Source organism: Arachis ipaensis, chromosome B3, assembly GCF_059453495.1.
Source record: "Arachis ipaensis isolate K30076 ecotype BB chromosome B3, ASM5945349v1, whole genome shotgun sequence".
Lineage (NCBI taxonomy): Eukaryota > Viridiplantae > Streptophyta > Magnoliopsida > Fabales > Fabaceae > Arachis > Arachis ipaensis.
Window position 1 is genome coordinate 105310815 of NC_142438.1, and position 12784 is coordinate 105323598.

The 12784-nt window shown below is 38.4% G+C and overlaps 1 protein-coding gene across 1 annotated transcript; it reads right to left on the reverse strand.

Moving 5' to 3' along the window:
* Window positions 1–10077: 10077 nt before the first annotated feature.
* Window positions 10078–11013, reverse strand: LOC148571909 (uncharacterized). The gene is made up of 2 exons (XM_088507343.1): window positions 10895–11013; window positions 10078–10780 (listed from the first exon to the last, which is right to left on the reverse strand). Exons 1-2 carry the CDS (start codon window positions 11011–11013, stop codon window positions 10078–10080), a joined length of 822 nt encoding a protein of 273 aa, XP_088363469.1.
* Between the last annotated feature and the right edge of the window lie 1771 nt (window positions 11014–12784).

Here is a 12784-nt window from a genome sequence, read left to right on the forward strand (position 1 = left end):
ACACAACGTCTAATTACTTGATCAGCGCCACACCTCCATAAATATGGGTCATCCCATATATAATATTTAGACTCACTTTTCAGCTTGTCTCTTTGATGCTTAGAAAAATTTGGAGGAAATGTGCGGCTAACTAAATAATTAGCAATAGATGCATACCAAGGGACTACCTCAGATACTGCTTGCAGGTTATCAAAAGGAAAATTATCATCTATAGGAGTAGAATCATCCTTAATATGCTCAAGGCGACTCAAGTGGTCTGCCACTAAATTCTGATTACCACTCCTATCCTTTATTTCTAAATCAAATTCTTGTAACAGCAGTATCCAACGTATGAGTCTTGGTTTGGATTCCTTTTTAGCTAATAAATACTTTAAAGCTGCATGGTCCGAATACACTACTACTCTAGTACCAAGTAAATAAGCTCGGAATTTATCCAGAGCAAAAACAATAGCAAGAAGCTCTTTCTCAGTAGTAGTATAATTGGACTGGGCAGTGTCTAAAGTCTTAGACGCATAAGCAATAACGAAAGGATCCTTACCTTCACGCTGAGCCAGCGCTGCTCCTACTGCATGGTTGGAAGCATCGCACATGATTTCAAATGGCTGGCTCCAGTCCGGTCCTCTCACAATTGGAGCTTGAGTCAGAGCAGTCTTCAGCTTATCAAACGCTTTTTTGCAATCCTCACTGAACTCGAACTCAATATCCTTCTGCAGTAATCTGGATAAGGGTAGTGCGACCTTACTATAGTCCTTAATAAATCCCCTGTAAAAACCTGCATGGCCAAGGAACGAACAGACTTCCCTCACAGAAGAGGGGTAAGATAAACTAGAAATAACATTCACCTTTGCTGGGTCTACAGAAATGCCATTATTGGATACCACATGTCCTAATACAATTTCTTGTTTTACCATAAAGTGACATTTTTCAAAATTTAATACAAGGTTTGTATTAACACATCTATCTAATACTCTAGATAATCTATCTAAGCAAAGGCTAAAAGAATCACCATAAACGCTAAAATCATCCATAAAAACTTCCATACAGTCCTCAATAAGATCAGAGAAAAGACTCATCATGAACCTTTGGAAAGTAGCTGGTGCATTGCACAAGCCAAAGGGCATTCTCTTATAAGCATAAGTCCCAAAAGGACATGTAAAAGTAGTCTTTTCCTGATCCTCAGGAGCTATATGAATCTGGAAATAACCTGTGTATCCATCTAAAAAGCAATAATGTGATTTACCTGATAGGCGATCCAGCATTTGATCAATGAATGGAAGTGGGTAGTGATCCTTACGGGTAGCTTGGTTGAGACGCCTGTAATCAATGCAGACTCTCCAAGCATTCTGAACTGTAGTTGCTATGAGCTTTCCATGCTCATTCTTCACTGTAGTGACTCCAAACTTCTTGGGCACCACTTGTACTGGCCTTACCCATTCGCTGTCTGAAATGGGATATATGATATCGGCTTCCAATAGTCTGGTCATTTCCTTTTTGACAACTTCCAAGATGGTGGGATTCAATCTTCTTTGGGGTTGACGGACAGGTCTTGCTCCTTCTTCTAAAAATATTCTGTGCTCACATACTTGAGGGTTGATGCCTACTATATCTGCTAAGCTCCACCCAATTGCCTTCTTATGCTTTCTCAGCACATCAAGTAACTGCTCTTCTTGTTGAGAAGTAAGTTCCCTTGCAATAATAACTGGAAGCTTCTGCTCATCTTCAAGATAAGCATATTTGAGATGTGGAGGGAAGAGTTTAATTCTAACTTTTGATCATGGGCAGGCTTTGGATTATCTGGAGCTTGTGAAAATGACGAAGTGCCCTCATTATCAGTTAAGAGGGTCCCCACACTTGGACCTTGTCCAGTGTGCCTGTCTTCAAACTCTTCCTTGTGAACTTCAGCTACACTTTCATCTATGACATCACACTGAAAGATAGAATGATCTTCTGGGGGGTTGTCAATGACTCCATTCAGATTGAAGAGTACTATGCGGCCATCTATTTCAAAAGAGTATATTCCTGAAAAGGCATCCAATTTGAATTTTGATGTCTTTAGGAATGGTCTCCCAAGTAGGATTGATGATGGCTTATCTGAATCATTATGGGGCATCTCCAAGATATAAAAATCAGTGGGAAATGTAAGTCCTTTAATGTTCACCAAAACATCTTCAGCAACTCCAGCCACTGTAATAATGCTTTTATCTGCTAACACAAAACGAGCTGCCGACCTTTTTAAGGGAGGGAGCCTCAAAATATCATTTATAGATAAAGGCATTATACTGACACATGCTCCTAAATCACACATGCAATCATAAATTACTACACCACCAATAGTACAGCTAACTATACAAGGACCTGGATCACTACATTTTTCAGGTAATCCTCCCATTAAAGCAGATATAGAACTACCTAAAGGAATAGTTTCTAAATCATTAATTTTGTCTTTATGGATACACAAGTCTTTTAGAAACTTTTCATATTTAGGTACCTGCTGAATAACATCAAAAAGAGGAACAGTTACCTCAACCTTTTTGAATATTTCTACCATTTTGGGGTCGGGTTCCAGCTGCTTCTTGGGCTTCCTTGCAAGTTGTGGAAATGGAATTGGAGTAGTGTTCTCTGTGGTGTCTGCGCCTTTTGGTGCTTCCTCCTGTGGTTGAGCTATTTCTTCTTCAGCTATGTCCTGTATGTCCTCTTCCTCTTTAACATCTTCTATTTCTACTACCTCTTCAGCTGAGGTGTGTTCTGATGGGCTTGGTTCCTCCTGATTCCTCTCCTGCAGTGTGGTTCCAGACCTTAGGGTGATGGCATTAATGCCTCCCTTTGGATTGGGTAATAGTTGAGAGGGGATTCCAGTGGAGCTTGAAGGTTGGTTACTGGAATTTTGCGTTGATCCAATCTGTGACATAAGAGCTTGCAAAGTAGAGGTGAGACCATTCAGACTGGCGTTAATACTATCATGTTATTTTCCATGGTTTGTTGTCTTCGCTCAAAAGATTGTAGTAGCTCTTCATTAGGAGATAAAGAAGAATGAGTAAATTGAGATGTCTGCTGTTGATTGTTCTGTGGTCCTTGGTTTTGCCTCAGGTGAGGTGCTTTGTAAGGTTGATTCTGCTGCCTGTTGTTGTTATTATTCCACCTCTGATTTTCCTGATTATCTCTGCCTCCTCTGTTATTGTTGTCCCTCCAATTCTGGTTAGGATTGTCCTGCCATCCATGGTTATTATTTCCACTTTGATTGTACCCTTGGTTGGGGCGGTCATAGAAGTTATGAGTGGATGCCACCATGTTGTCTTCTTGTTGGAGCTGCGGGCATTCATCAGTGTAATGGCTATAATCAGCACAGATTCCATAAATTCTTTGTGGGACTAGTTGTTGGTTTTGCTGTGGCGGAGGAGGTTGAGCTTGCTGAGCTTGTTGTTGATTCAATTGCATCTGCTTCAGCAAGTTGGTCATCTCACATATACTCTAAGCTAGAGCAGCAGTCTCTCTGTTAGAGGATACTTCTGCAACGGATTTTGAACAGCCTTGCTTTTGCTTGTGATTCCTAGTAGATTCAGCTAAATTACTGATCAATTGCCAAGCCTCATCAGTGGTCTTGTACTTCTTCATAGACCCATTGCTAGCACTTTCCAATGTGGTCTTATCTTGGGGCCTCATGCCCTGTGTGACATAGCTAAGCAACACTATCTTGTCAATCCTGTGGTGGGGGCATGCTTCCAGAAGATTATTGAAGCGCTCTCAGTATTCAAAGAGAGTTTCATTGTCATCCTGAACACTTGTGGAAATATCCTTCCTCAGTTTATCAGTAACTTCAGATGGAAAGAATTTCTCCAAAAACTCCTTTCTGAGTATATCCCAGTTGGATACATTTGCCAGAGGTTGAGTGTAGTACCACTCTCTTGCTTTTCCCTCGAGAGAAAACGGGAAAGCTTTCAGCAAAATTGAAGTTTCATCAGTACCATCACGCCTGACAGTAGAACAGGCTGCCTGGAAATCTCTCAAGTGCTTGATAGGCTCTTGAGCAGGTAGGCCATGAAACTTGGGCATCAAGTTTAGCAGTGTGGTCTTTATTTCAAAATTTGTAGCCACCACTGGATGATGCGCTTGAAACGGTTGCATTGTAAAATCAAGGGCTCCTTCCTCCTGGATGGTAACTCTCCTAGCTGCCATGTCTTCTGCACGTAAAACAACCGAATCAGTAGAACGGGGGCTGGTTTCTTCCTCAAGTTCACTTTCAGATCCGCCCTCAGAGTGGACTAACCGACGCTGTTCTCGCCTTATTCGTGAAATAGTCCTTTCAATTTCATGATCGAATATTAGCAAGTGCGGATCAGGAAGTGAACGCGTCATTTGACGGAAGAAACATGCAGCTCATAGTAGCAAAATAAAATAAAATGCAAATAAATAAATTCTAATTAATAACTTTAGCACTCTATTGCAACTCCCCGGCAACGGCGCCAAAAATTGATGAGGGGCAGAAGTTGGTGAATTAAAAATTATTAAAATAGTTACGTTGCAAGTATAGTTCTTAACTCACCAAAAATCTGCCTATCAATTTAGAAATATGTCAGAGAGTTTAAATTAAAAATTACTGGGAGTTTAAGTCCCAGGTCGTCTCCCAACGAGTTGCAGAAAAGTGTGTTATTTTATTAATTAGATGTTCCAAGAAGCTGAGTTAAGTAGAGGGAAAATTAAAAAGGGGAAATTTAAATAATATGAATAAAAGCCTTGACTGGGAGTTGATTAGTTGGAATCTCTATTATTGATGGAATGATCTCAAGGTTAATTTGTAATTAATGGTTGTTCTGTTTAGTTATCCTTTACTAGGTAAGGGAAAGTCAAACAAGTTGGAATGCTAGATCTATTCACGAGTTGCAACCCACTTAGTTCAAAGGGATTGGTGTTAGTGATTAGATAACAATTCAACAGTTAACCTAATTACAATTTTTCTTTCAATCCTTCCAACTCAAGAGTTCCTTTCAATCAACTCCCCATCAAGTGAGGGAACTACTCACTCATTGCAAATAATAGATCCATAACACATGAAAGGGAATTAAAAGAAGACATGATTATTGGAATGGAGAAATAAATTAAAATGGAAGAAATAATCCTTGTATCAAATAATCATGAAAGTATTCAAATGACAAAATTGAACAAAGCAAAGAACATGGAAGAATAAAACCAAGTTAAGAGAACGAACTAGAATGACGAGGTCTTGATGAGGAAAAATAACTCTTCTCAATGTTCCAATGCTAAGATCAATTCCCAAAATTAAAATTCTAAAACCTATAGAGAAAAACCTAGAGGAGGAAAAACTAGCTCTAAAACTGTCAACTGTGTAGAATGCATGTTGTTGTTTGTTTCTGCATATTCTCTGGCTCTAGTCTGCTGTTCCTTGCCGAAAACTGGGTCGAAATAAGGTCCAAAATTGCCCCCAGCAAAGTCTGCAGATTATGCAGATCGCACATGTCACGCGATCGTGTCATCCATGCGGACGCGTCATTCGCGCTTTTCCTTGCCACGCATTCGCGTCGTCCACGCTACTGCGTCGCCTGAGCTTTTCCAATCCGCGCGGCCGCGTGAGCCATGCGGCCGCGTCATTGCGATTAGCTCTCCTTCGCGTGGTCGCATGAGCCATGCGACCGCGTCACTTCTCGCTGGTTATCTCCTCAAATTCTTGTGTTCCTTCCATTTTTGCTAGTTTTCTTTCCAATCTCCAACTCATTCATGCCCTATAAAGTTTGAAACACTCAACACACAGATCACAGCATCGAATGGAATAAAGGAGAATAAAAAAAATACATAATTAAAGTCTCTAGGAAGCAGTTTTCAAACATGTTATAAATTCAGGAAGGGATTATAATTTCATGCTAATTTAATGAATAAGTGGGTAAGGATCATGATAAAACCACACAATTAAACACAATATAAACCATAAAATAGTGGTTTATCAGAGGCCCAGAAATTTCCCCCAACGATTTCCATTGAGTGAGTCACGTGCTGGGACGTGTGCGTACGCACACATGCTGATTTCCTTCTTGTGCATACGCACAGGTTGTCGTGCGCTCGCACACATGGCTGTGTGGTTCTTGTGCATACGCATAGGGGGTTGTGTGCATGCACACTCTGTTGTGTGCTTCTCCTTTGTTTTCTTCATGCTTTCTCCCAATTCCATGCTCTTCTTCCACTCTTATCAAGCCATTCCAACCTATTATACCTGAAATCGCTCATTAAAACCATCAAGGCATCGAATGGGATAAAAGTTATTAAATTAAGCACAAAATAGCATGTTTTCACAATTAAGCTCAATTAAGGGAGAGAACACAAAAGTATGCTATTTGGATGAATAAATGTGGGTTTAAGTGATGAAATCCTCTCAAATCAAACCAAAATATATCATCAAATATGGACTTATCAATAGGCTTAGGTGGGAGGCCATGTTGTCAATGGCTTCCGCCATGGTGGCAACCATGACTTCTAGCTTCTTTAGCTCCTTTTGCCTCTCTTCTTGCCTTTGGATATAAGAGCTAATATCTCTTCGTTGTTCTAGCATGAAGGCATGGAGAGCTTCATCTATTGAAGGAGGTGGTGGAAGAGAAGGTTCGTTGTTTGGAGGAAGTGTGTCATAGTTGGAAGGTGGTTTGCATTAGTGAAAGTCTTGAGGTGGTGTATGAGAAAATGGTGGTTCTTAGGAGTATTGGTGTTGGAAATATGGTGACTTTAAGTGTGGTTCATATGGAGGTGTTTGGTGGTATGGGGCTTGTGAGTATGGTGGTTGAGGACTATATTGAGGAGGGGGTTCATAGGCATATGGTGGTGGTTGTTGATAATCACAAGGAGGTCCACCATAGCCATTAGATTGGTATGCATCTTGGAATGGCTCTTGCTCATAGCACAATTGGGAAGGTTGTTGCCAAAAAGGTTGATCAATTCCTTGAAGCTCTTCTCATCTTTGATTGTTCCATCCTTGATGCATGTTATCATTGTAATTTTCATCTCCTACAACAAAGTTGTAACCATACTCATAGCCAAAAGGATGAGAATTCATAATGGCAAATAAAAACAAAGGCTAACAAAAATAAGCAACAAAGTCCTAAACCTAACAAAAACTAACAAACAAGCAAAAGGTTAACATATTCACATATATACAATAGTCAATAACATAACACCATTGCAATTCCCCGGCAACGGCGCCAAAAACTTGAAAGAGGGTTATCGTTGGTTAGGAATTTTCACAAAATAATTTTGTTGCTAGTATAGTTCCCAACCAACAAACAACACTCAATCAAAGTTTTAATATTGGTTGTCACAAGTACAAACCCCAATAAAATAAACCGAAGTATTCAAACCTCGGGTCATCTCACAAGAAATTGCAATGAAGTTCTCAATTATTGGCTATAAAGGGGCAAGGGGGTTTGATTTGATAATTACAAGAAAAGTAAATAACAAGAATATAAATGACAATTAACTAATAAAGAGAATGAAAAGAACTCTTGGCTAAGGCATGGAAATTGAGATTACCATCCTTGTCTATAAACCATGTGTTGACAATTATGAGGGACCAACCCATCAAGTCTACTTCCATGCTTGAAGTATGTCAAATAGGCTTGATCAACATCAACCTATAAGTCCCAACCTAGCTACTAATTGACTTAGTAACAGGCTAGCGTTAATGGGTATCAAATTGACCACTGAGGGTTCTCAAATCACTAATTCAATGAGACCCAATGACTCAAAGTCACCCAATTCCCTTAGCCTAAGCCAAGAGTAAAGAAAACTACTCTAAACCTAGTGAAAGCATTTCATCAAACACCTAGAGTACAATAAAAGTAAACATCATAAATTGCAAGAATGAATGGAACACATAACTAACACAAACAAGAAATCAACAATAGCAATGAAGATAAACATAAAAAGACATGGAAACATAAAATTGCATTAAAAGGGAATTAAAATCTAATGAGGGTTCATCAAAATAAAAGAGAGCAAAATAAGAGATTAACAAGAGAAGTAGATAAACCAAGGTGCTAGAACAAATAAAAGTAAAGGAAAACTAAAATAAAACAAAAATTAAAAGTTGAATCTAAGAAAATTTAACCTAAACTACCCTAAATTCTAGAGAGAAGGGAGAGCTTCTCTCTCTAGAATTCTAATCTAAAACATGATGAAAAACTATACTATGACTACTCCCCCACATTTCCTTGCAATCTTTGGGTTCAAAAGCATCAGAGATGAGTTGGATTTGGGCCTCCTTGAGCTCAGAAATCGCCCCCAGCGTATTGCCTTTAGTGAGGTCACAAGCCGCTTGTCACACGTACGCCTGGGTCACGCATACGCGTCACTGGCAAAATTCCTCTTCACGCGTACGCGTGGGTGACGGAGGAAATTTTCGGTAAAGATTTTCACAAAAATGTCGCGTTGCAAGTATAGTTCTAAACCAACAAATTATCCTCGGTCAATGTTTAAATTGTTTGTCACAAATACAAACCCAATAAAATTAACCGAAGTATTCAAACCTCGGGTCGTCTCTCAAGGAATTGCAGGGAAGTGTAGTTTATTATTGGTTATGGGAAAGTATATTTTTAGGTTTTTTGAAATAAGGAACAAGAAAGTAAAATGGCAAGAAAATAAATTAATAACTAAGAAATCTCTTAGCAAGGAAAGAGAATTAGAAGCATAGTTATCAGAACCGAACCGGTAATTAACCCGGTCATATGATCGGGTCACTGGTTCAACTGGTGGGTCACTAATTCACCCGGTTAGCCTGGTCATAACTAAAAAAATATAAAATTATATTAATAAAATTGAAATAAAGTCTTAAAACTTAAAATGCGAGTCTTACAAACATTAATAATCAAATATCAAGTCTTAAACATAACTAATAATCTAAAAGAAGAGTTAATAAACTAGTTTCTAGTATAAAATATGTTCTCAATTTAAATCAACAAGAGCAAGTTAAAGATAACACAATCATTAAATCAAGTCCAAGGGGTGAGTTCAAAGTCGGCATCAACATCTTCATAGAGAAAATTAGGAGCTTGATCAACATTTCCCTCATTTTGATTTGTATCCATATCTTCCATAGCATTGTTACTTGGTCCATCATTATCTTAGTCATCTTCCAAATTTAATTGATCTACATTTGTGTATTTTTGACAAATCAATATCAAGAATAATTCGTAATAGCAACTGACAATTAAAATATTCAAGCAATTGAAGAATTTACCAAGATCATCCAAAGTTGGTTGAATGGACATATTTGCCAAATCATTTCGTAGAGCATCAACCTCTTCAGGAGTTAAAAACGGCAGTGAATCTTCCAATATCCAATCTGAATGGTCATCAAATGTATCAAGACAAATTGGATCATAGCTTTGCTTTCTCATTAGATTCCTATGTTATCAAGTTATGTAATTACTAAACTAAAGATTAAATTTTAATGAACAATACTTTTTAAAATTAGATAAATAATTATAGAAGATACATTTGTTGTAGCCTCAAGTTATAATGAACGAAAACAAGATCATTAAGCTTTTGATGTTCTAACCGATTCCTCTTCTTTGTGTGGATGTGTTCAAAAATACTCCAATTTCGCTCACAACCAGAAGAATTACAAGTTTGACTTAAAACACGAATGGCTAACTTTTGTAAATTTGGTGCTCCAGTTCCATAAGATTCCCACCATTGGTCTTAAAACCAAAAGAGGCAATGAATTACAATTAGCTTTTTTAAGTAAATAAACGAATAAAGAAAGATAAAACTAAATAAAATATTTACCTGGCATCACTGTGCTTCGTTTACGCAGTGCAGATTGTCTTCTAAAATCATCTTCAGCATTAGAATATATTCTCTTCTCACTTGTTAACTTAGTATTCAATTCTGGATCATCATATGAATATTTCTCAATTACATCTAGTAGGCCAGAAGTGGTTTGCTTATGTTTTTTCAAATTCAACAGCATTGAATCGAAAGCAGGGTTTAACCAATATCCAGCAGCATGGAGATTTTTTTAAGTTGTGAATCCCAACGAGTATCCAGAATCTTCAAGTAAGGCTCCATAATCTTCTTTCTTCGTCAAAACCTCTTCACCATCTCTTCTCTAGCCATATTAAAAGCTTGATAAATAAAACCCATTGCAGTTTTATCTTCACTATTCACAATACAAAGCACACGAACAAGTGGCTCAGTAAGCTTGACAACATCTGTACATTGATTCCAAAACTTAGAGTCTAAAACTTGATCCACAAATGTTTTAGCTTTAGCTTCTTTGGAGTAGGCTGAGATTGTCCATTCTTTAGAAGTTACCATAGCTCTTAATGCATTTTTTTGAGCCAGAATACTCTGTAAAGCTATGAAATTGGTAGCAAAGCGAGTTGGAGCTGGACGAAGTATTTCTCGTCCACCGGTAAACTTCCTCATAAGATACAGTGGATGACAAAGATTATATATGTATTTAGTAATCTTTGAAGCATGTGAAACTATCTCACTGAATTCATTCAACTTTCCAATATCTTGCAACATCAAATTAATACAATGCGCAGCACAAGGAGACCAATACAACTTAGGGAATTTAGCTTCCAACAACCTTCCAACAGCAACATAATTTGTAGCATTGTCCGTCACTATATGAACAACATTTTCAGGACCGACAAAGTTGACAACATCCTTAAAAAGCTTAAACAATAATTCAGCAGTCTTGGAGGCATGAGAAGCATCAACAGACTTTAGGAAGATAGTTCCTTTAGGACAATAAACCAAGAAGTTAAGTAAAGTGCGCCTACAATGATCAGTACATCCATCAGCCATGATACTACATCCAGTTCGCTTCTAAATTTCACGATACTGTTCAATCATCTTTTTCACATCCTCCACCAACTTACTCAACAAATACCCACGAACTCTACCAAAGTTTGGACCTTTATATCCTGCACCCATGTTTGCAATAACATCAATCATTGGTTGGTAATATGCTGAATTAACTGCATTAAATGGCACAGAAGCATCAACCATTTACTTTGTAATGGCAATGTCACATTTTTCTACAATTTCTTTACTTTGCAATACACTTTTATCGTTGGTTGGGCTTGGTGCACAAAACTGTGATCTCTAAAATGGTGCCAACAACTTGGTACGCACGAATATAATCTGAACTCTTTGTCATAACTCTGCACAACTAACCAGCAAGTGCACTGGGTCGTCCAAGTAATAAACCTTACGTGAGTAAGGGTCGATCCCACGGAGATTGTCGGCTTGAAGCAAGCTATGGTCATCTTGTAAATCTCAGTTAGGTGGATTCAAATGGTTATGAGGTTTTGATAATTAAAATATAATTAAAATATAAAATAAGATCGAGATACTTATGTAATTCATTGGTGAGAATTTCAGATAAGCGTATGGAGATGCTTGTTGCTTCTGAATCTCTGCTTTCCTACTGTCTTCATTCAATCATTCATACTCCTTTCCATGGCAAGCTGTATGTTGGGGGATCACCGTTGTCAATGGCTACCGTCCGTCCTCTCAGTGAAAATGGTCCAAATGCACTGTCACCGCACGGTTAATCATCTGTCGGTTCTCGATCATGTTGGAATAGGATCCATTGATCCTTTTGCGTCTATCACTACGCCCAACACTCGCGAGTTTGACGCTCGTCACAGTCATCCCTACCCAGATCCTACTCGGAATACCACAGACAAGGATTAGACTTTCTGGATCTCAGGAATGGCCGCCATTAATTCTAGCCTATACCATGAAGACTCCGATCTTTCGGAATGGAGGCTAAGAGATACATATTCAAGCTTGTTTTCATGTAGAATGGAAGTGGTTGTCAGGCACGCGTTCATGGGTGAGAATGGTGATGAGTGTCATATAATCATCACATTCATCATGTTTTTGGGTGCGAATGAATATCTTAGAATAAGAAGAAGCTTTAATTGAATAGAAAAACAATAGTACTTTGTATTAATTCATGAAGAACAGCAGAGCTCCACACCTTAATCTATGGGGTGTAGAAACTCCACCGTTGAAAATACATAAGTGATAATAGTGTTAATTGGCTTCGGTCCCAGAGGGGCAACCAGAATGACCAAGACCTAGGTCTGAGGACTAAACGTCCAAAGATGTAAAATAAATCACTAAAAGTAGTTTTTATACTAAACTAGTAACTAGGGTTATAGAAAATGAGTAAATGATGCAGAAATCCACTTCCGGGCCCACTTGGTGTGTGCTTGGGCTGAGCATTGAGCTTTACACGTGTAGAGACTTCTCTTGGAGTTAAACGCCAGGTTGCAGCCTGTTTGTGGCGTTTAACTCTGGTTTATAACCTGTTTCTGGCGTTTAACTTCAGAATAGGGCAGGAAGTTGGCGTTTGAATGCCAGTTTGCGTCGTCAAAACCCGGGCAAAGTATGAACTATTATATATTGCTGGAAATCCCTAGATGTCTAATTTTCAACGCAATTGAGAGCGCACCAATTGGGTTTCTGTAGCTCCAGAAAATCCACTTCGAGTGCAGGGAGGTCAGAATCCAACAGCTTCTGCAGTCCTTTTTCAGCCTCTGAATCAGATTTATGCTCAGGTCCCTCAATTTCAGCCAGAAAATGCCTGAAATCACAGAAAAACATAGAAACTCATAGTAAAGTCCAGAAATATGAATTTTTCTTGAAAACTAATAAAAACATAGTAAAAACTAACTAAATTATACTAAAAACTACCTAAAAATAATGCCAAAAAGCGTATAAATTATCCGCTCATCACAACACCAAACTTAAATTGTTGCTTATCCCT

Coding starts and splice junctions, on each gene's coding strand:
- LOC148571909 (XM_088507343.1), bottom strand. CDS start 11,013: ATGGTTGATGCTTCTGTGCCATTTAATGCAGTTAATTCAGCATATTAC. Junction 10,781..10,894: donor AACTTTGGTAGAGTTCGTGG/GTATTTGTTGAG, acceptor TGATCATTGTAG/GCGCACTTTACTTAACTTCT.